This window comes from Sturnus vulgaris, chromosome W (genome assembly GCF_052056855.1).
Source record: "Sturnus vulgaris isolate bStuVul1 chromosome W, bStuVul1.hap1, whole genome shotgun sequence".
Taxonomy (NCBI): domain Eukaryota; kingdom Metazoa; phylum Chordata; class Aves; order Passeriformes; family Sturnidae; genus Sturnus; species Sturnus vulgaris.
In genome coordinates, this window is record NC_142282.1 from 64,943,461 (window position 1) to 64,965,162 (window position 21,702).

The window sequence follows — 21,702 nt, forward strand, 5'->3', positions numbered from 1 at the left end:
AGTATCCAGTATCAACAGATTCAAAGGAGGAACAAACCAATCTGTGCTAGACAACTGTATTTTGTCCAAGGGAGATTTTCTCCCCCTCCTAAATCCTGCAAGTGAAATGTTTTATGCTTTATAGTATAATAGATTTTAAAGAGTCAATTTTTCCCAAAAGTATTTATTATAGTAACTGGATATTCTTACTTGCCAAAAGAAGTCTTAATTATTCAGTCTTAAATTTTTCAATTTAGTAACAGCGTAAGGAAATGAATTCTTCACCATAATTGTACATTGTGGAGTAAGACATTGGGCACCAGTCTGCTGCAGATAGTAGATTTTATACAAGTGCTAAACATGCTATTTTTGAAAATAAGAAAATTGGAGATAAGGTGAGCTAAAGGTACTAGTTTAGAAATTAGAAAAATATTGTATGAATAAGTACATTATTTCCTAGCTTAGTAGTTAATTGCACTAGTACTTCTAAAGGTAAAAGGAAGCTTTACCTAGACTGTCTTGGGAGAACACATTTGTGTGGTAAGAATAGCAATAAAATTTTGTAGATAATTTTCAGTATTTAAATACCTTTCTTTCCCAATTTTGATGTTAAAATCCTTATCTATTGAGTAACGTTCTGATGAATATGCATCATCAGTTGTAGCATTACCTAGTAAAACCTTTAATCCATAAGGCAGAAAATCCATGCTGACATTTTCAAAACATGATAAAAAGCCTGGGAAAGATGAATTTGGTGCAAGGAGCCCTGGGTGCCTTGAGTTCACATCTACAGATCTGACTGGCACCATAACTATGATTACATTGAGCTTATAAAGTTGAATCATTGTTTTATGAATGAGGAATGTGTTGCCCGATTATTCAATCTAGTAAATGTTCTTGCTGTTTAATAGTTGATAGCAATAGACTTTTCTTAACTGCTTGGTTACGATGAATCTAGTGGCGTTCGGCACGTACGTAGAATGTTTCACCCAGGACGAGGTTTGGGAGGCCCCCGTGCACGTAGATCAAACATGCACTTTACTAGCAGTTCCAGTGGTGGGCTTTCATCTTCTCAGAGTTCATATTCTCCAAGCAATAGAGAAACCATGGATCCTATAGCTGGTAAGATCTGTAACCACTGATTTTAGATCAGAGTCCTTAAATAGACTTTGAAACAAAGGCCATGGTGAAAATGGTTGTCTTATTTTTCTGTTGGTTTGGTGTTTTTTTTAAATGCTTCCCAATGTCATAATTGATGGGTATTTACTGATGAAAAGTATCCTTAATTGGATTGTCTACAGGGATTGAACCTGGAACTTCTGACATGAAAAACACTGCCCCTTTAGCTTGTGCTTTTAGAGACTTCTAGGCTCATTCCCATGACTGACCTGTTCATAGGTGGCATCAAAGAATGGTTGACGTTTGAAAGGACCTTTTAAGATCACCTACTACAACCCCATCCAACTTCCCTCTCCCCCTTCCCCCAAGCAAGGCCACCTGGAGCAGGTTGCTCAGGACCATGTCCAGTCAGGTTTTGATTATTCTTACCGATGGACTCCACAACCTCTCTGGACAGCCTGTTACAGAATTTGGTCACCCTCACAGTAAAAAGTGTTTTCTTGTGTTCAGATGGATTTCTTTTTTTTTTTTTTTTTTTAATTTCTGCCCATTGCATCTTGTCCTGTCAGTGGGCAATACAGTGTCTGGCTTCCTTTTAATTTCTTCCCATCAGGTATTTATATACACTGTTAAGATTCCTCCCCCTTCAGCCTTTTCTTTTCCAGGCTGAAGAGTCCTAGGTCTCTTAGCCTCTCCTCATATGACATGTATGCATGTATTTTTGAGTGGATGGACGGCAGGATGGGGACTAGGGGAGCAAAGTCCTTCCCACTCTAAGTAAAGATCAGGTTCATGACCACCTGAGGAACCTGGATGTACATAAGTGTACGGGACCTGATGAGATGCATCCTAGAGTCCTGAGCGAATTGGCTGATGTAGTTGCCAAGCCACTCTCCATGATATTTGAAAAGTCATGGCAGTCAGGTGAAGTCCCCAGTCACTGGAAAAAAGGAGACATCACACCCATTTTTTAGAAGAGTAAAAGGGCAGCAAGTCTCAGGCCAGGTGCCACAACACATGCACCAGTGGAAAAGATGACTTCTAGGAAGAAAGTGTTACTAAAAATCATCATCATTGGAGACTCTGGGATGGGAAAGACATCACACATGAACCAGTATATAAACAAGAAATTCAATAACCAATAGAAAGCTATGATAGGTGCAGGCTTCCTTACAAAAGAGGTCATGGTGGATGACAGGCTAGTGAGAATGCAGATATAGGATATAGCACTCCAAGAACAATTTCAGTCTCTGGGAGTTGCCTTCTACAAGGGAGCAGACTGCTGCGTCCTGGTGTTTGATGTCATGACCCCCCAATACATTTGAAACCCTAGACAGCCCAAGGGATTAATTCCTCATTCAGGCCAGTCCAAGAGATCTTGAGGACTCCCTGTGCTGGGAAACAAGATTGACCTGGAAAACAGACAAGTCACCACAAAACAGGTGCAAGCCTGGTGCTACAGTAAAAACAATATCCCCTACTTTGAAATCAGTGCCAAGGAGACCATTAATGTGGAACAAACTTTCTAGACGATTGCATGAAATGCACTTAAACAGGAAACAGAAGTGGAGCTTTACGATAAATTCCCCGAACCCATCAAACTAGACAAGAATGACTGAATTAAGGCTTCTGTGGAGACTTGCAGCTGCTGAGGGGAAAGGGAGAGATTGAGCACAGTCCTTCACAAACAAATATCACGCTTAGGCTCTCAAACACACAGTCCCTCTTCTGTGTTTAAAATGAAATTTAAAAAAAAATCCATCTCCAGCTGCCAAAATCTACCCATCTCCCATAAGCATCTGAGTCCCACACTTCAGAGCTCATGTCTCCACATCATCCACATCACACTTCATGGTAACAGACCTTTCTCTTAGTTTAGAATGGAAAGTCTCGTATATGTTTGGAACTGAATCTAATTCCAAGTGTCCAATGGAGAGAACTGTTTACAGATAATCTGTGTAACAAGTTACATAGGTTTTTAACTGTCTCTTGTTTTCCACTGTGAAGGCTGCAACTGGAAAGGCTGATTACCCATAGTTCATTGCAAGCTCAGCACTCAGTCTGACTAGGTTGAGTTTTGTATCTGTTAATGCTTGTTACTTTTAACTAATCTAATCTTTTTACAGTATCCATGTATTATATAATGCTTCCTTAGGAAAAAATCTTCTAACACATGGTAATATATGCAACCAATTAAATTTTTTTAAAAAGAGAGAACCCTGGATACTCCTGACCATTCAGCCTCATCTCTGTGCCTGGTAAGGTCATGGAACAGATCCTACTGGAAGCTATGTCAAGACATATGGAAGGCAGGGATTAGACACAGCCAACATGCCCTAGGCAAGGGCAAATCATGCCTAACTAATCTACTGGCCTTCTATCATGGAGGGACTGCATTAGTGGACAGGGAAAGAGCTACAGATGTCATCTATCTGGACTTCTGTAAGGCCTTTGACTCCATCCCTCACAACATTCTTGCCACTAAATTGGAGAGAGATAGGTTTGAAGGGTGGACTGTTAGATAGATAAGGAACTGGCTGGATGGCTGCATCCAAAGAATTTCAGTCAATGGCTCAATGTCCAAGTGGAAATCAGTAACAAGTGGTGTCCCTCAAGGGTCTGTATTGGGACTAGTACTATTTAATATCAATGATGCAAAGGGATTGAGTACAACCTAAGCAAGTTTGCAGGCAACACCAAACTGAGTAGAACAGTTGATTCCCTAGAGGGAAGGGATGCCATCCAGAGGGACCTTGAGACGCTTGAGTAGTGGGGCCATGGGAACCTCATGAAGTTCAACAAGGCCAAGTGCAAGGTCCTGCATCCAGTGTGCATCCAGCTCTGGGGTCAGCAGTACAAAAAAGACATAGACCTGTTAGAGTGGATCCAGATGAGGGTCACGAAAATGATCAGAGGGCTGGAACACCTCCCCTGTGAAGAAAGGCTGAGAGAGTTTGGGTTGTTTATCCTGGAGAAGACAAGGCTCCAGGGAGACCTTATTGCAACCTTTCAAGATATAAAGGGGGTTTATAAGAAAGACAGAGTTGTTGGGGATTTTTTATGAGGGCCTGTAGTGACAGGACAAGGGGCAACAGTTTTGAACTGAAAGAGGATAGGTTTAGATTGGAGATAATGAAGACGTTTTTTTACAATGAGGGTAACTAACTGGAACAGGTTGCCTAGGGAAGTTGTGGATGCCTCATCATTGGAAGTGTTCAAAGTCAGGTTGGATGGGGCTTTGAACAACCTGATCTAGTGAAAGATGTCCCTGCCCATAAGGGGTTTGAACTTGATGATCTAATGTAAAATCTTAGAGATATCAATCTTACATTCATATAGTGAAAAATGATGTATCTTAGTTCTCTGTATCTTTCACTTGGGTAGATTCAGACAGCAGTAAGATATCTTACAAAGTATTACTTTCCAGTCTGAACAAAACCAGTTCTCCCACTCTTTCCTCCTGTAATATGTTCCAGCCTTTTGATCATCTGGGTGACCCTCCAATGGATTTGTTCTGTTGTCTATGTGTCTCTTGTTCTGAGGAGACTAAAACTGAACACAGAACTCTGGATGTGTCTTTGTGCCAAATAGAGGGGAAAAATCACTTTCTGAGACCTGCAGGCTGCATTCCTGCTACTAAAAATATCCCAGCAAAAGAGGATGAAAAAATTTCTGTCATCTTAATGACTTAAGTTAGGTTGTGGGTCTTTAAAGCACTAGAGTTGGTGCAAGAAGGGAGGATGTTTGTGTCTCCTAGAGTCCTGGAGTGCAACACTTCCTCTTACCAATGCAGTGGGTGTTAGTTTAACTGAGTTCAACATGAAGTGGCTGCCTTGATTTATTTCAGCCTCACAAGACCTTCTCATTTAGGAGCATGTGTAATAAAATGGTATTCCTTTGAGTCTTGTCTTTTTTCTTTTTTTGGTCAATGTTTTTTTGCATTCAGACAACGTAGTGCAGCCTGGATGGGTGTCTGTGTCATGCCAAGCCTGTGTCTCAAATTTACAAATTCACATCTGCTACTAGGTTTTTGTTAAGCCGTACTCAAAGTGATCTTACAAAAAGCAAGGAAAAATATGTCTTACCTGGCAGTGTTATAAGTCTTCCTTTGTATTGGGGTAATAATTAGTACATACTACCAGAAGTTCAAACCTGTGCTTGTAACAGACATGTATACATTATTTTTTTTTTTCTCCTTGTTTTTCTCCTTGTTGTTGTTATCAGTAATTAGTGAAATAAAATATTATTGGTAGCTGATAGTGATATGATTAGCTGTGCTGATTAAAAGTGACTTTTGAGCATTTACTGTTGGCATTCCAAGTCTTATTCTTAGAAAAGCCTAGTTTCAAAGGATTGTATCATGAAAGTGAGATGGAAGGAAATTTTTCATGACCTGGTAATAATGACTTACCACTTTAATGAGGATTGGATGGATAGGGAAAAAGGTAATCTCCTACTTCTGCCCTCTTTGTATCATACACAACAAAGTAGTACTCACAACTTGGTGTGGAATAGAATATGTAGCAAATTGCTCGGCAATAGCTTATTATTAATGCTTATTTTGAGAAATGCTTAGCATAGACATAATTTGTCACAGTCTTGAACGCTGGAGGAAAGGAATCCAGGCTAGATTTAACTTTTTTATCATTAGAATTGTTTTTTTCGAGCAGAGGTCAAAATGTGCACAAAAAAACCCTCCTGCAGTCAAATATTTTTCATGTAATGCAGCATTTAAAAAGCCTTTCTGAACTGATTTTTTTTTCTAAAAATGTCTGAAATTATGCTATAATTATTTGTCTTTTCTGCAGCACAGCTTCCCTCTGGAATATGCATTGAAGGTGCATAAAGCCACCAAGTGAAGTCAGAATTGAAGGGGTTAACTATTTTGACTATCCTGAAGATAAAATTTCAGGATATTGCTTATATGGTATTCTCCATAGGCTGACCCTTATCAGTTTAAAAACTTTAAGCTTCAACTCTTTTTTTATATATAGTTCTTTAAATAATTCTTAATCTTCTCATGGCTTTTGAGACATGGGGTGCTTGTAATGGATAGCCCATGAAGATTTTCAAACCAATACAGTTTGTTCATGAATTTCATTGATGAAAGTTTTTAGAAAGCAAAGGAATTGATATATTGGTATTCAGGACATAATTATGCTGTTGTATAATATGTATTTAAGCAGATTTCACTGTAGAAACTTCTCTCTTTTCTGGCAGAGCTTTTATCTCAGTTATCAGGTGTGAGACGTTCTGCAGGGCAGCTCAATTCTTCTGGCCCTTCTGCTTCTCAGTTACAGCAGCTGCAGATGCAACTGCAGTTGGAAAGACAGCATGCACAGGCAGCAAGACAACAACTGGAAACTGCACGCAATGCAACTAGACGCACTAACACAAGCAGTATACCCACCACTCTTACACAATCTATAGCAGCAACCAATACATCTAACACAGAAAACAATCATCAGACTATACAGAATTCCCAGTTTCTTCTTATGAGGTAATTTGGTTTGTGGTTTTAACTCTTCTTCCATTTCTGTTTTCCTTGTCTTTTCGTGAACATAGAGTTCAGTGAAACTACTGCCAGATCACTAATGAAGTTTGTAGTTGAGATACTATGTTTTTGTTTGCATTTGTAACATCACCTTTTCAACCCTGATGTTTGTTCCTAGGCAATGAATAAATATTATTTGTTGTTTCTCAATTTGAAGAGAAGCATAGGATATTGCCTCGTTAACCTGTGTTTGTTTACCCTACTACTTCTGATAAGACAAGAGCCTTTACAATAATATGTTTCAAACTTTTATGCTGATAATTTGAGGGGCGAGAACTTTAAAGTTAGTTTTATTTAATAGGAAATGAATCGTTAATGAAGGCTGAAGGTTGAATAGAGGTTTATATATAAAATATTTTGGATAAAAAAACAAAGAAGGATTGTGCTATTAATAACCAGCATGCATATCTGTTTCAGGAAGTATAATTAGATCCTACAGTTCTATAGAACAGAACAGTTCAGTTGGAAAATACCTACAACCATCATCTAGTCCATTCTACTATAGAAGAGTTGCCCACTCTCATTCCAGCTCTTTTCAGAGGTTTAGAATATTGATTTTCTGGATTCAAGGGGGAGGATGTTTTTCAGTTGTGTATTGAGAAAGAACAAATGCATTTAAACAATTTCTGTGTCTAGAAACTGGGGTTGTGATAAGTTATTGCTGTCATGCTGATTTCTATCAAAACTTGTGATAATATCTCAATCCAAAGCTTTTTGAAAATCATAACTTTAAGGAAAGTATCTGCAAATGTCAGTCACTGATCTTGTGAACTAGGATAGAACTGAAGCAATCAATTCTCTTGCTTCTGTTAGGTGATGGTGCATGGACTGATAAGTGATGATGTACTGTGCTTTAGGAATCTCTGGGCATTATGTGTGTAGTAATGTATTTTGTGTCATGCTTGCATTTAGAAGTTGTCCTGGAGACAAAATGAGCACTTAAGAGATGACTAGAGAATTTTAATGCCCCTTAAAACAAAATGCCTCTGAGAGGAAATAAACTTCGGAAATAGATTTTTTTTCCCTTCAGCCTTAGAATCTACTTCTATGAAGGATTTTTTTGAAGCATCTAGGAACAAGTCTGTTAAATGTTTGTATTCTTGCATCAAGAGTGCCAGATATTGTCAGATCTGCACATGTCAAGAGAAGTGCAGCAGTATCTAGGTTGTTTCTCAAAGGAATGGCTTTCAGATTTTATTCAGCATGCATCAGTGCAACTGTTTAGGCAATTAGCGAAAGCCCATTTTGTTGATGATGCTACTAAGCCTGTCCTATCTTTCTGTGTTGCTCTGCAGGTTGAATGATCCTAAGATGTCAGAAGCAGAGTGTCAGTCAAAAGAAAGCGAACAGGCAGATCGCAGCTTGTTTGTTCAAGAGCTTCTACTGTCCACTTTGATGCAGGAAGAAAGTTCCTCCTCAGATGAGGATGAACGGGGAGAGATTGCTGATTTTGGTGCTATGGGCTGTGTAGATATTATGCCTCTAGATGTTGCTTTAGAAAACCTAAATTTAAAAGAGAATAATAAAGGAAATGAGCCTCCTCTTTGATGGTATCCCACTTTTCAGACAATGTCCTCTGTGCTGTATTTGACAATGAAAGTGGACAACAACTATCTTGGGTTTGTTTTGGTGATTGTAATTTCAGGTCTGTCACTCTTGTTACATTGTGTACATTCAAAGGAAAAGAGAAAAGATGTATACGATAATCATTTCCACTTAACCAATTTTTACTTTTAGCAGATAAATATAGGTTGCAGTGCAGAGAAAAAAAGAGCTCTGTGTCCTGTAGCTTGACGTGCAAAAAAGCTCTCCTAATACTCCACATTCAAACTGAAGAGGAAAAAATGAAAAAATCTCTAATGAAGCTGCTGTGTGTATTTATGAATATTAATGAATAAAACTTGCTTGGATGGTTTACCTTAACTATTGCATGATTTTTATTTCAGTGTGCATGAGTTTTAGTGACCTTGTAATTTAGAAAAATCTAAGTACAAGGAGTAAAACTATAAAACACTGTATTGGTTTCTCATTCCCAAAACACCAAAGCTTTCCCATTATTCAAAGATAATATGACAAAAAAAAAATATTAATGCTCACTAGCAGTTTGTAGCCATGAAGTAGCCTTTGAGTAATACATGACCAATGACCTTTTTATGAGCTCTTTAATGCTCTATTAATGAAAACTCTGCTATAGGCTATATTTTTGCTTACATAGTGTGACGTTTTGCTGTATTGTGACCACTGTGTTGCCCTGTTAGACATCATATCCAAGTGGAATTGAACTTTGCAGTCATCTGTAGGAGACAAAAAACAAGGGCCACTACTGGAATCTACTACAAAGGGCTTCTGTGTGCCCTAACACCAAATTTTGTTCAACTTTCTTTAAAAGTTTTCCTTTTTGTCTTAAATGTACCTTATTTAGGTATAAACGATTCATATATTCACTGGTGGGGGCTGTGTGTTAACTTGGATTATGTTGTTTTAGTTTTAAGACTTCATAGTCCTTATAATTTTGAGTTATTTATGTATTTTCTTCATAGTTTACAGAGACTCCTTAGTATTAGGAGAGACTGAGGATTTGACTTCCCAGATATCTCCCTATGTTACAATTTGGATTCTTAATGCTAACTTCCTATCAACCTTGGTGAAAGAAACATGACACTTGGTCTGGATGAGATTTGGGTCTTGAATAGAAACATGATGAGTTGCAAACTAAGCATGGGTTGTGCTCAGCAGTCTGGCCTTAGCACACAAAGGTAATATTTTAATACCGATTCTACACAGAAAGTACCAGCATAATTGCTCATTTGACATGCAATGAGACTGGAAGAACTGTGAGCTTTGACTACCTCTAACTTGTCTATCTCTCCCTGTCTTTTAAAGAAATGAGAGCTTTTTTAAAGCTATCTTGGGCATATTATTTAATGGTATGAACTGTTACAGATTACTTACCGACACTAGCTTGCCTCAAAAGCCAAGTGTCTACATTCTGTCTTGGGGCCCCTGTCTGTTCACAGAATTGTGGAATGGTTGAGGTTGGAAGGGACATCTGAAGGTCCCCCAGTCCAACCTCCCTGATCAAGCAGTGCCTCCTAGAGCTAGTTACCCAGGAACATGTCCAGGAGGCCTTAGAACATCTCCAAGGAGGGAGACTCCACAACTCCACTGGGCAGCCTGTTCCAGAGTTCAGTCACCTTCACAGTGAAAAAGTGTTTCCTGATTCTCAGACAGAACCTCCTATGTTACAACTCGTGCCCATTCTCTTGTCCAGTTACTGAGCACCGCTGGAAAGAACATGGGGTCCATTTTGTTTTCATCCTCCCTTCAGGTATTTGTATACATGAGTGAGATGACCCCTGAGACGTTCTCTAGAATAAACAGTCCCAGTTCTTTCAGCTTTTCCTCATAGGAGAGGAGCTCTAGTCCCTTGATTGTCTTCCTGGCCCTTGGTTGAACTGTCTCCAGCATGTCTATATGTCTCTTGTAATGAAGCACCTATGTGTAAGTCAGCACAGGAAGGCAGCTGAGACAACCACAAACATGACTAAAACATAAAGAGTAAAATTTTTCCCATTACCTTGCTGACCCAGGGGATTCCAGAAGCAACATCCAGGCAGAAGCACACAAGTGGAGACAGGCAACGTTAAACTCAGTCCATGACAGAGGATCACTGGCTGCTGTTCACACTGGTTTATCAAGGGTTATTCCCAGCTGCAAGGTCACTTGAGCGATTTACAGTCCTCCTTGCCAGTCTTCCACTTTTTAACCCATTCCTCCCAACATTATACCCCCTCACTCAAGAGATCACTGCTGCTGGGGCTGGAAATGTGGGATAGGGAATTTACAGAGACACTTAAAAAAGCATATGGAAAAAGGAATAAGCATCTAATGCTCTAAGTGTCCCATCCTTCTTGGCAGGGACTTAAACCACTCAGCTAGCCAGGCACCATCAGTAGGTTGTGTGATTTGATGTATTAAGTACTGAAGATGATTAATATCATCCTCCATGACAGCTGATTCAGCAGTCAGGTCAAAGCAGCCTTCAAACTCAACAGTGTTTATGATGTTGAAGAGGGCAGTAGTTTATCAGTAATCAATGTTCCTTGGTGTACAGCAGTTACTTACAAAGTTAAGGCAACAATTGCCTTGGATGTCCAAGTTAAACCTTGCACAAGGGCATATCAGGTGCTCTATAGTCACTACTCAGAAAGAATGATAAGTTAGTTACAGTAAAAAACAACCACACACAGCCACACACAGGTATTTACAAAATGATCTTGCAGAAAGGTATCCAAGGTGTGTGCTCATAGTACAAGCCCATGAGCCAACCTGTGATAAGGGAGGAAAATAAGAATGTCATCTCCTTACAGTAACACATGTGCTGTTGCTCCAGCTCCTTCTGCTAAAATTATTCCAGGCCTGGTAGCTTGAGATGGGGCGATAGCCCACACAGATTGAAGAGTTTTGGCTTATGTTTTTTCAGATCAAACTTCAATTTGATGTTGGGTTTGTGTTGCAGATACCTGAAATTCAAGAACTCAACAATATGATATTGATGTAGTATATAGAATAAGGGGAAAAGATGGAGTACAGAACCACACTGCATTGTCAGGGATTATTACATGAATGTTCACATCTAGATTAATAGGTTACAGTCCCATAACAGAATCCATTGGTATAAACAGTTCCATTTCCCTTGTGGCTAATATTTTGGGAGAGACACCATCTGAAAGAACTTCGCTCCTCACTGTGTTTTGTACTGGTGGTGTATGGTCATGTTATTTTGGCCTGTGATTCTTCCACTTTATTGCAGTGCCCAAACTACAGCTTAAATTCATTTTTCCATCAGGCTATAATGTATAGCAGAGTCTTGTAATCCCTTGGACCAAAATACTACAGATTTTTTTTCAACTTGGAGGCCTCTTGTTGCTTGGTCCATTGCCAAACACCTTTCTTCCTAGTCCATTTCTGATGGTTTCACATTTGCCAGGCAGTGCCACGCTGTGATGTGGCAGATGGAGTGGAGGGGGAAGAATTTTTTTGCACAGGCACTAACTTTTGCCAACAATGAAACACTTCTGATGCTGTGATCACATTTATTTCTGATGGTGGGACACTGACTTGCACAAGATCATTCCACATTTGTTTACTTGTCACCTGTGAGGTAACTCTTTGATTTTGTCAACTTATTTTCATTCACCACCCTCACAGCTGGTTCCAAAATTAGAGCCCAAATTTCCCTCAAGGTATTTGCTAGGATACCTATATTACCAGTATCGCTCATGACTGCTGCTAGAATCAAGGGTTTCAGTGAAACAGATGTCCCACTCAAAAGCTTCATTTTTATACTTTTTGTTAATGCTGCCCCATCCAGACTAGATCCTGTAATTAAAACATGATCCATCTCCATCTACCACAAGAAACTAATACCTCCTTCCATTGTACGCCAATTTCCGAGGAACAGCACTAAGTCAGCAGCATCTGTATATGCTGTTAAAACTGCTGCACCCAACCTTTTGTATAGCATAGGTGCAGCAGCATCCTGGCCATCAGGACCCCTGATATTTTGTAATTGAGCATATCCCCATTGTATTTGATACTCACTGGCTGTAGGGCTGTTGGGGCTTGGTAAGATTCAGAGATAAGGGGAGATTGACTTGGATAACCACCCTGATACCTACCCCAGGAAATAGGGATGCTGCCACAGAGCCTGGCACTGCCCCAGAGACTAGGGATGCTGCCCCACAGCCTGACTCTGCCCCACAGCCCACCTCAGAAATGAACCACCCAGATTGGGTGGGGGTTTTGGTGAAGGAAATGCATGAGATGGGCCAAATGCTGAAGGAGTACCTTTCCCCAGCTGGTGAGAAACCCTCCCCCTGCCTTAAAGAAGAGGAGTCTGATAGTGCAGCAGTGGAACCTATGGACATTACAACCATTCAGGTTCCAGCTGAACCGCAAGGGCAGTCACAGCCAGCAGCAGTCACCTCTGTGGAAATAAAGAAGTCTAAGATGAAATCAAAGCGCCTAGTTAATAAGGATAAGAAAGGAGGGCCCTCACAACCTGCAGGGAAGCCAGAGGTTGAGATCATCATCGAGTCCCTGTTGTATGAAAGTCTCCGTAATCTGCAAAAAGACATTGTACAACGGGGACGAGAGGGTTATACAACCTGGTTACTTTGAGCCTAGGATCTTATGGGTACAGGCGTAAAACTGGATGGTACTGAGGCAAGGAATTTGGGACCCTTGACCCAGGACTCAGGTGTGAATCAGGAATTTGTAAGGGAGCCAGGGCACCTTTCCCTCTGGGAGCTGCTTTTAATGAGTGTAAGAGAGAGGTTTGTCCACAGAGAGAGAATGCAGAAGTACCATCATAGAATGTGCTGGAAGACCCTTGAGGAAGGGATCCAAAAGCTGAGAGAAGTGATGGTATTGGAGGTACTCTTTGGGAAGGATGGACAGCATGATAATGACCCTGACAAGGTCAGGTGCACAGGGCAAATGTTATGGAATCTGGCAAACCTACGGCCATCTCAATACACCACCTTCATTGCGAAAATTAATGCTTATAACAACCGAGAGACTGGGGGTTCTGTTGCCAACAAGCATAGGAACTACAAGAGTATGATCAATGGCCCAATGCAGGCTCATGTCTCTGCTCTAATTGAGCCTCCAATAGGAGATGAAGGAGGAGGTGAGGAGAAACAGTTCCCATGTGGTACTAGTGCGAGTCATGGGCCCCAAAGTCAGAGTCCAACATCCCCCAGCTAGGGAGAGAGGGTACACCCCACGAGCTGACCTGTGTTTTTTTCTGCGTGACCATGGGGAAGACATGAGAAGGTGGGATGGGAAACCCACTTCTGTCCTGGCAGCACAGGCGCATCAACTCAGGGAGGGAACCAATAACTGAGAGAGTTCCACTAAAGTGAAGGTAGACACAACCACCCATGACCGAGCTGCCGGGTATTACAGAAGGGAGGATGATCTGTCAGACCTCCTTGAAGGAACCTCTAGTATGTATGCCCAGGAAGGAAATGATAATCAGGGCTAGAGGGGCCCTGCTTCTAGCCAGGGAGACGCACAGGAAAACCGGGTCTTTTGGATGATATAGATCCGATGGCCTGGCACATCAGAGCCACAGAAATATGACACGTTAGTTGATACTGGTGCGCAGTGTACCCTAATGCCATCGGGACATGTGGGGGCAGAACCTGTTTCCACTACCAGGCATTTGGAATAGCTGCTGTAGAGGCAGAGGACATTTAGCAATTGAACACCTTGCCTGGACTATCAGAAAACCCATCTGCAGTAGGACTGCTGAAGGTGAAAGAGCAACAAGTACCAATGGCCACCTTGACAGTGCAGAATCGGATGAATGGAGATGCTGTGATCCCCATCCACAAGATGATCTGTGAGCTGGAGAGCCAAGGGGTGGTCAGCAAAACCCACCGACCCATCAACAGCCCCATCTGGCCTGTGCGCAAGTTTATCAGAACATGGAGATTGACAGTGGACTATCGTGCCTTGAATGAGGTGACTTCACAGCTGAGTGCTGCTGTGCCAGACATGCTGGAACTCCAATACGAGCTGGAGTCCAAGGCGGCCAAGGGGTACGCCACCCTTGACATCGCCAATGCATTTTTCTCCATTCCTCTGGCTGCAGAATGCAGGCCTCAGTTTGCTTTCACCTGGAGGGGTGTGAAGTACACATGAAACTGACTGCTCCAGGGGTGGAAACACAGCCCCACCATCTGCCATGGACTGATTCAGACTGCACTGGAAAAGGGTGAAGCCCCAGAACATCTGCAGTACATCGATGACATCATTGTGTGGGGGAACATGTCAATGTGTTGGGGTTGAATTGTTCCCCTTTTCTTTCTGTGGCATTTTTTCCCATTGTTATGCTAAGTAGTTGTGGCTACACCTTAAAACGACAGATGATGTTCTCTCGTAGGGGGGTGGGTGGAGGGGGAGGGGGGGGGAACCGGAAAAGGAAAGGTGGACGGGGTGTCTGGAGCAGGGGACTCTCTCTCGCTTGGCTCGTGGAGTGGGAAGACAGCCTGGGCTCCGGTCTGGCATCTCCCCTGCCATCCCAGCACTGAGATCCATGCTCCCTGCCGTTGGACATCGCTCTGCTGCTCTCCCACCTCACCCTACTATCTCCGGACACTCTGCTGAGCACCATGACCGACACTGTGAGGGGGAGTCACTTTCCCATCCCTCTCACCCCTGGGCCACCGCCATCACTCCAGCCCTCTTCAACTGCACGGGACCTGCCCTGCCCCCACAGAACCGGTAACTGAGCGCAGGGAGACGGCCTGTGGCCAAAAGGGACTGGAACTGAGTTATACTGTTCGGTTGTCAATTTTTATAGCTGTTGTTGTTTTTTTCTGCCTTGTTGGATATCAGTAAAGAACTGTTACCCTTATCCCCACACCTCCTGCCTGAAGGCTTCTGATTTGGACCTAAAATAATTAAAAGGAAAGGGGCTCTTGCCTTTCCTTAGACCATACCTGTCTTTCAAACCCAGACACAATGGAAGTATTTGAGAAAGGAGAGAAGATCATCCAGATTCTGCTGGAAGCCAGTTTCACCATCAAGAAGAGCAAAATCAAAGGACCTGCTCGAGAAATCCAGTTCCTGGGAGTAAAGTGGCAAGATGGATTGCATCAGATTCCCACTGAGGTCATCAGTAAGATCACTGCAATGTCTCCACCGACCAGCAAGAAGGAAACTCAAGCTTTCCTAGGTGCCATAGGCTTTTGGAGAATGCACATTCCCTCAGTATAGCAAAATTGTGAGCCCTCTTTACCTGGTTACCCGCAAGAAGAACGATTTCCACTGGGGCCCTGAGCAGCAACAAGCCTTCGTCCAGATCAAGCAGGAGATTGCTCATGCGGTAGCCCTTGGCCCAGTCAGGACAGGACCAGAGGTGAGGAATGTGCTTTACTCTGCACCTGGAAACAATGGTTTGTCCTGGAGCCTTTGGCAGAAGGTGCCTGGAGAGACTCGAGGCCGACCACTGGGATTCTGGAGCCGAAGTTACAGAGGGTCTGAAGCCAACTACACTCCAACAGAGAAGGAAATCTTGGCTGCCTATGAAGGAGTTCAAGCTGCCTCAGAGGTAATTGGCACTGAAGTACAACTCCTCTTGGCACCCTGACTACCGGTGCTTGTGGAGACCCTGAGAGGCATTCCCTAGTTAAGGAGACGCAAGAGGCTTCTCTCATAGCAAACCTTGTTCTGTCATGTCAATGTACCCCTGTTTTGTTCCCTGGGTCGGCCCTGTGTCCCTTCCCTGTCCCTCAGTCTTTTGATCACTCCCACCCTGTTTCCCCTTTGGGTCCCATGCCCTAACCCCACCTTTGCACCACCCCCATGTCCCCTGGTAATTGGTCTCTCATGCTCCCCCCACCCAGAATACCCATGTACTTGAACCTGGACCCTCACCACAAGGTTCGCCTCTGTCTTTGCGTCTGACCCTGGACTATCCACACGCATGCATGAAATAAACATTTCTGTGGAACCCATACAAAGGCCCTTCCTGCCTCTTTACCATCGACCATATTAACAGCTATCCAGGGTACTACAGGTGCTGGGGTAGATGTTCAAAGCAAAGGTTCCCTCTACCCACCATGCCACCAATGCCACATGGAGCAAGTAGATTGCTCTCATCACATGGTGCACCTGTATTGGAAACCTGAATCTCCCTGCGATTTTGGAAATAATTGCAAACTGGCCAGAAGGTGAAAACTTTGGTCTCACTGACGAAGAGGAGCAGGAACAAGTGACACATGTTGAAGAAGCCCCACCATGCAACCAACTGCCAGCAGACGAAACACACTATGCTCTTTCCACTGACAGTTCCTGTCGCATCATGGGGATGAACTGGAAATGGAAAGCAGCTGTATGGAGCCCCACAAGACAGGTCACAGAAGCTACTGAAGGAGAAGGTGGATCAAGGCAACTTGCTGAATTCAAAGTCGTTCAGCTGGCCCTGGACATTGCTGAAAGAGAGAAGTGGCCAAAGCTCTATCTTTATACCTATTTGTGGATGGTAGCCAATGCTCTCTGGGGTTGGCTGGAAAGGTGGAAAAAGACTAACTGGCAATGTAGGGGAAAACCAATCTGGGCTGCTGACAAGTGGAAAGATATTGCCACTTGGGCAGAGGAGCTACCTGTGAAAGTCTATCATGTAGATGCCCAGGTCCCCATGTCCTGGTTTTAGTTGATAACCAGGCGGAAACACTAATTTAGTGTAGTGTTTTTGGTTTGCCAATTTGAAATTTTCCTGGTGTGAGACAGGATTAGGAGGAAGGCAAAACAGGTTCAACTTTAAATGGTACAAAGAGAAACTTTATTACTGGAAACTGTAAGAAAAAAAACCCTCAGAATAAAACTTTAGACCACTTTTTCTCCCCCCCCTACTTTTTTTCTTTCACAGTGAAAACATACAGAAAAAAACTCAGTCAATTTACCATCTCTAAAATAGTCTTTCACCAATGCACATCCCTATTTAGTCTATGGAGATTTCTCCACAAGAAACAGTTTTCTCATGGCCTTGATGTCACAGTGATCAGCCGTCCCGGAGAATGGAATTCTGATTACTATGTAAAAATCCCTTTCCTCAACTAACAGTTTTCCCAGAACTATTATTGAGGACCATATAAACTATGGGGCACACTTTAAGGATTATAACAGTTCAAACAAAATCTCTCTTCATTTTTGAAAAAACAGAGGTCTTCTTCTTCCCTGGGGAGCAGCAGGGGTCTTTATCTTCTTACTGTTTAAACTCAGGGGATCACAGCTATTTCAACATCTACTTACTCTAACAGCAACGTCTTTGCTCATATCTACAGTTAGAACAGTCACATCTACCTTATAATATTTTTATGTCTTATAGGGAAACAAAAGTCTTTTCTCTATAGCTCAAAAAAGAAGAATTTTCAGTCCATGACTCTCCTCCTTCCCTCATCTGGGATCTGATTCTTCTTTCTTTCTGACCTCGGTGTTTTCATGTTGTTTCTATGTGTATTACATCTTGGTCCTTTCCTTTTACTCAGGAGAGAAAACAAAGTATCTGCAAGTCTCACTCTGGGCAGAGAAAGAGTTAATACCTTGCCCGGGAAGCGGATGGTTCTGTGATTTCTTCCAGGCCGCAGCCAGGAGTTATTTTACCATACAGAGTCTTTTTCAGCAGCCGTGCTGAGCTGGACTAGGACCTTAGCAGGAGCCCAGCCAGAAACGGTGGTGTGTTGCTTGGCTGCATTCCATTCGGGGGGGAGGAAATTCGGCTCAGCCTCCCCCTCCCCGACCGCAGGGGCCATGGCAGGCAAGCCTGGCCCGGCCCCCGCCGCGGGGGCCAGAGAGAAGCGGCAGGGCGGCCCCAGTCCTGAGCTGCTCCCAGGGTGTTAGCGGCGGCAGCATTTCTGCCATGCTGGGGGAGGGAGGAGGAAGCAGCCAGGATTTCAGCGGCCCAAGCGCCTCCCCTCCCCAGCCCGGCCCATTGCCCGGGCCCGGCCAGGCCCGCAGGTCGCGCCGGGCTTGGCCCTAGCCAGGCTAGTTTCCTTCTGAGAAGCCGAAAATGAAAAACTTTCCCGCGTTTTTTTTTTTGTCTTTACATGTGTGTTTCACAAAGACGCATAAACTTTCTAATTGGTGTAACAATGTGTCAGTCTTAAAAATTGATTGGTCCTTGTCAGGTACAAGAAAGACTGCCCAGGTCTCGGCAAGTAAAAATTTCAGGAAACCTTTACAAACCACCACACCCCAAGAGTCAGGCTGATGAGGAGCAGCAAACAACCAGCAGGTAGATCAAGCTGCGAAAATAGAGGTGTCAAAGATAGATTTGCAGCACAAGGGAGTATAGTTCCTAGCTCGTTGGGCCCATGATGCCTCAGGTCATCAGGGCAGAAATGCCATCTATAAGTGGGCACAAGACCAAGGGGTAGAATTAACCATGTGCAATATTTCTCAGGCTATCCAAAACTGTGAGATGTGTGCTGCAATTAAGCAGGCCAAGAAGGTGAAGCCCCTCTGGTATGGGGGGCAGTGGTCCAAATCTAAGTATGGGGAGACCTGGCAGATTGACTACATCATCCTTCCTCAAACCAGCCAGGGCAAACGCTATGTGCTGACCATGGTGGAAGCCACCACTGGATGGTTGGAGACCTACCCTGTGCCTCACACCACTGCCCAGAACACCACCCTAGGCCTTGAAAAGCAAGTCCTTTGGAGGCATGGTACCCCTGAGAGCATTGAGTCAGACAACAGGACTCATTTCAAGAATAGCCTTATCAACACCTGGGCTAGAGAAGATAGCATTGAGTGGGTGTACCATATTCCTTATCATGCACCAGCTGCAGGGAAAGTTGAATGGTGCAATGGCCTGCTTAAAACCACCTCGAAGGCACTGGGTGGGGGAACTTTCAAGAACTGGGATATTAATTTAGCAAAGGCCACATGGTTAGTGAACACCCGAGGTTCCACTAACAGAGCAAGCCCTGCCCAGTCTGAGCCTTTGCGAATACCAGATGGAGATAAGGTTTCAGTGGTACACGTGAGAGGTATGTCGGGAAAAATTGTTTATGTTAATTCTGCCTCCAGCAAAGACAATCCCATCCGTGGGGTTGTCTTCGCTCAGGGACCAGGTTGCACCTGGTGGATGATGCAAAAGGATCAAGAGACCCGATGCATACCCTAAGATGAACTACCCATGACATTGTGTCTGTATCTGTATCTGCATATATATATATGTATATAATTAAGGTACTGCATGTATGTATATAACTGAAAGGTTTAAATTTGATGTAACATTAGTATGGGAAAAAATTCAGGGTGGATAATAGTGGGGGTTGGTTTTCTTTTCCTCTTTGCCTGTGGAATTTTTCCCATTGACTTGCTAAGAAGCACTGATGGCTAGGTCCTTGAGACGGGAGAGGGGGAACCTCCCTCTTTTTTGGGGAGTTTCTCTCGGAGGGAGGGGGACACAGCAAGATTTAGAAATAGGTAAAAGGAGAGTGGGAGCAGTTGCTTTCTCTCACTCGCTCTTGGCTTCAGAGGAGGAAGGTCGCTGCTACCACCGCCACCCCAATGCCAGGAGCTGCCTTCTTCTACTGATGGACCCCGCACCCCTGCCCTGCTAGGACGCCCTCCTGCTTCAGCTTGCTTTTTTCTAAGAGTCCTGCTTGAGCACCGGGACCGACACCGCCCCAGGGTTTCGTGAAGCAAAGCCTCTCTCCTCCATCCCTTCCAGTCTCAGACACAGCCGCCATCACCGCGTGCTCCCCGAGCTTGCGCAACAGCGCCCCCTGCAGCTGCGGGAGGATCATCACATCTGCCCTGTCCACCGGGAACCTGCCAGTGCTCCCTGCCGGCTGTGATGGTAACTGCACCAAAGGGGAAAGTGCCCGCAGCCAAAAGGACTGTTACTGGGTTCCTGTTCTGTTTGTTATTAATTCCATAGTTGTTGGTGGTTTGTTTGCCTTCTTTTACATACTAGTAAAGAACTGTTATTCCTATCCCCATATCTTTGCCTAAGAGCCCCTTAATTTCAAAATTATACTAATTCAGAGGGAAGGGCTTTACTTTTTCCATTTCAAGGGAAAGCCCTACTTTCCCTAGCAGACACCTGTCTTTCAAACCGAGAAAACTGGTGAGGCTGCAACTTCAATCCTGTGTTCACTTTTGGGTCCTTCACTAGACGATAGATATTGAGGTGCTGGAGCGAGTCCAGGGAAGAGCAACAAAGCTGGTGAAGGGTCTGGAGCACAAGACTGAGGAGCAACTGAGGGAGTTGGAGGTGTTTAGCCTTGAGAAAAGGAGGCTCAGCAGAGACCTTATCGTTGTCTACAACTACCTGAAAGGCAGTCTCTTTTCCGAAGCAATAAATGAGGAAACGACCTCAAGTTGCGCCTTGGATTGGATATAAGGAAAAATTCCTTTATGGAAAAGATTGTCAAGCACTGGAACAGGCTGCCCAGGGAAGTGGTTGAGTCACTGTGAAAAATAAAGTTCACAATTTCGAATTTTAAAAGTTTAATAAGGGATAAAACCAGGGACAAAAAAAAAGATATCCAGTGCTGGGATGCTTTTGGCTATTAGCCAAAGAACACAGTGTCAGTGTAAAACATTGTTCTCTATATACTATTAGATTGCTGGAGGTACATGCATATTCATGAGTTTCTACATTATTCAAACATTCCTTTGAGTTTTTGATGTTCCAGGAACTCACTTGTTTGGTATTAACCTCTGACTTGTCTGCAGGACATTCTGTAGATTAGGTTAATCTATTTTATTTCTTACTGTGTTTCCATCCTTTTGTTTCATACTCATTGATAGCAAGGAGTCGATAAATCCTTCCTGGATGCTTATGTTCTGGTTTCTGTCATTGTTATCACTTGGAGAGGCCAGTCTGCAGATGTAAGAAAAATAATTGCTTTACACCATTCTCTAAGTTGGTTACATAGAGGTCTTTATTTTAACATTTTGCTAAAGCCTACGATATATTTATCACACTACTATTCATATAAACTATACAGCATATACAGAAACTGACAGATTATACTATACAAAAGCAGTTAAAAGCAAGTATAAATTGTACCATATCAAAAATACTTGTAATGCAAAAAGCTAATCTATGAATGCGAAAGCCAATATTATATTGTCATCTATAACAGTCACCATACCAGGAGGTATTTAAAAGATGTGTAGATGTCGCACCTAGGGACATGGTTTGGAGGTGGAGTTGGCAGTTCTGGATTAATAGTTGGACTTGATGATTTAAAGGTGTTTTCTAACCTACAAGATTCTATGATTGTATTCTTCTTTGCCACAGTGAGCTCTAAAATGTGATCTGCTACACAACAAGAATTATTAGCATGGTTTTGGTCATTATAGCTTTAAGAGTAATTAACACCACACATCCCACTGATGACTTAAAGAATCTAGAAATAAAACAACACACTGAGATAATATTAGCATTGGAGTGTTGGAAGTTAGGGTTTTTCCTTTTGTTTTCTTTCTCTTAGGGAATTTTCTCCCATTTTGTT

The 21,702-nt window shown here is 43.0% G+C and overlaps 1 protein-coding gene and 1 pseudogene across 1 annotated transcript in view; both read left to right on the forward strand.

Moving 5' to 3' along the window:
* LOC148220315 (E3 ubiquitin-protein ligase KCMF1-like) overlaps positions 1 to 8,575 on the forward strand; it is a 113,370-nt gene extending 104,795 nt beyond the window's left edge. Inside the window, exons 5-7 of the mRNA XM_088155670.1 lie at positions 927 to 1,101; positions 6,319 to 6,598; positions 7,948 to 8,575. Coding sequence (XP_088011796.1) covers positions 927 to 1,101; positions 6,319 to 6,598; positions 7,948 to 8,200 — 708 coding nt within the window. The 3' untranslated portion in view covers positions 8,201 to 8,575. The remainder of the gene's footprint in view (positions 1 to 926; positions 1,102 to 6,318; positions 6,599 to 7,947) is intronic.
* LOC148220316 (ras-related protein Rab-7a pseudogene) lies at positions 1,110 to 6,321 on the forward strand (annotated as a pseudogene).
* Positions 8,576 to 21,702: the final 13,127 nt, after the last annotated feature.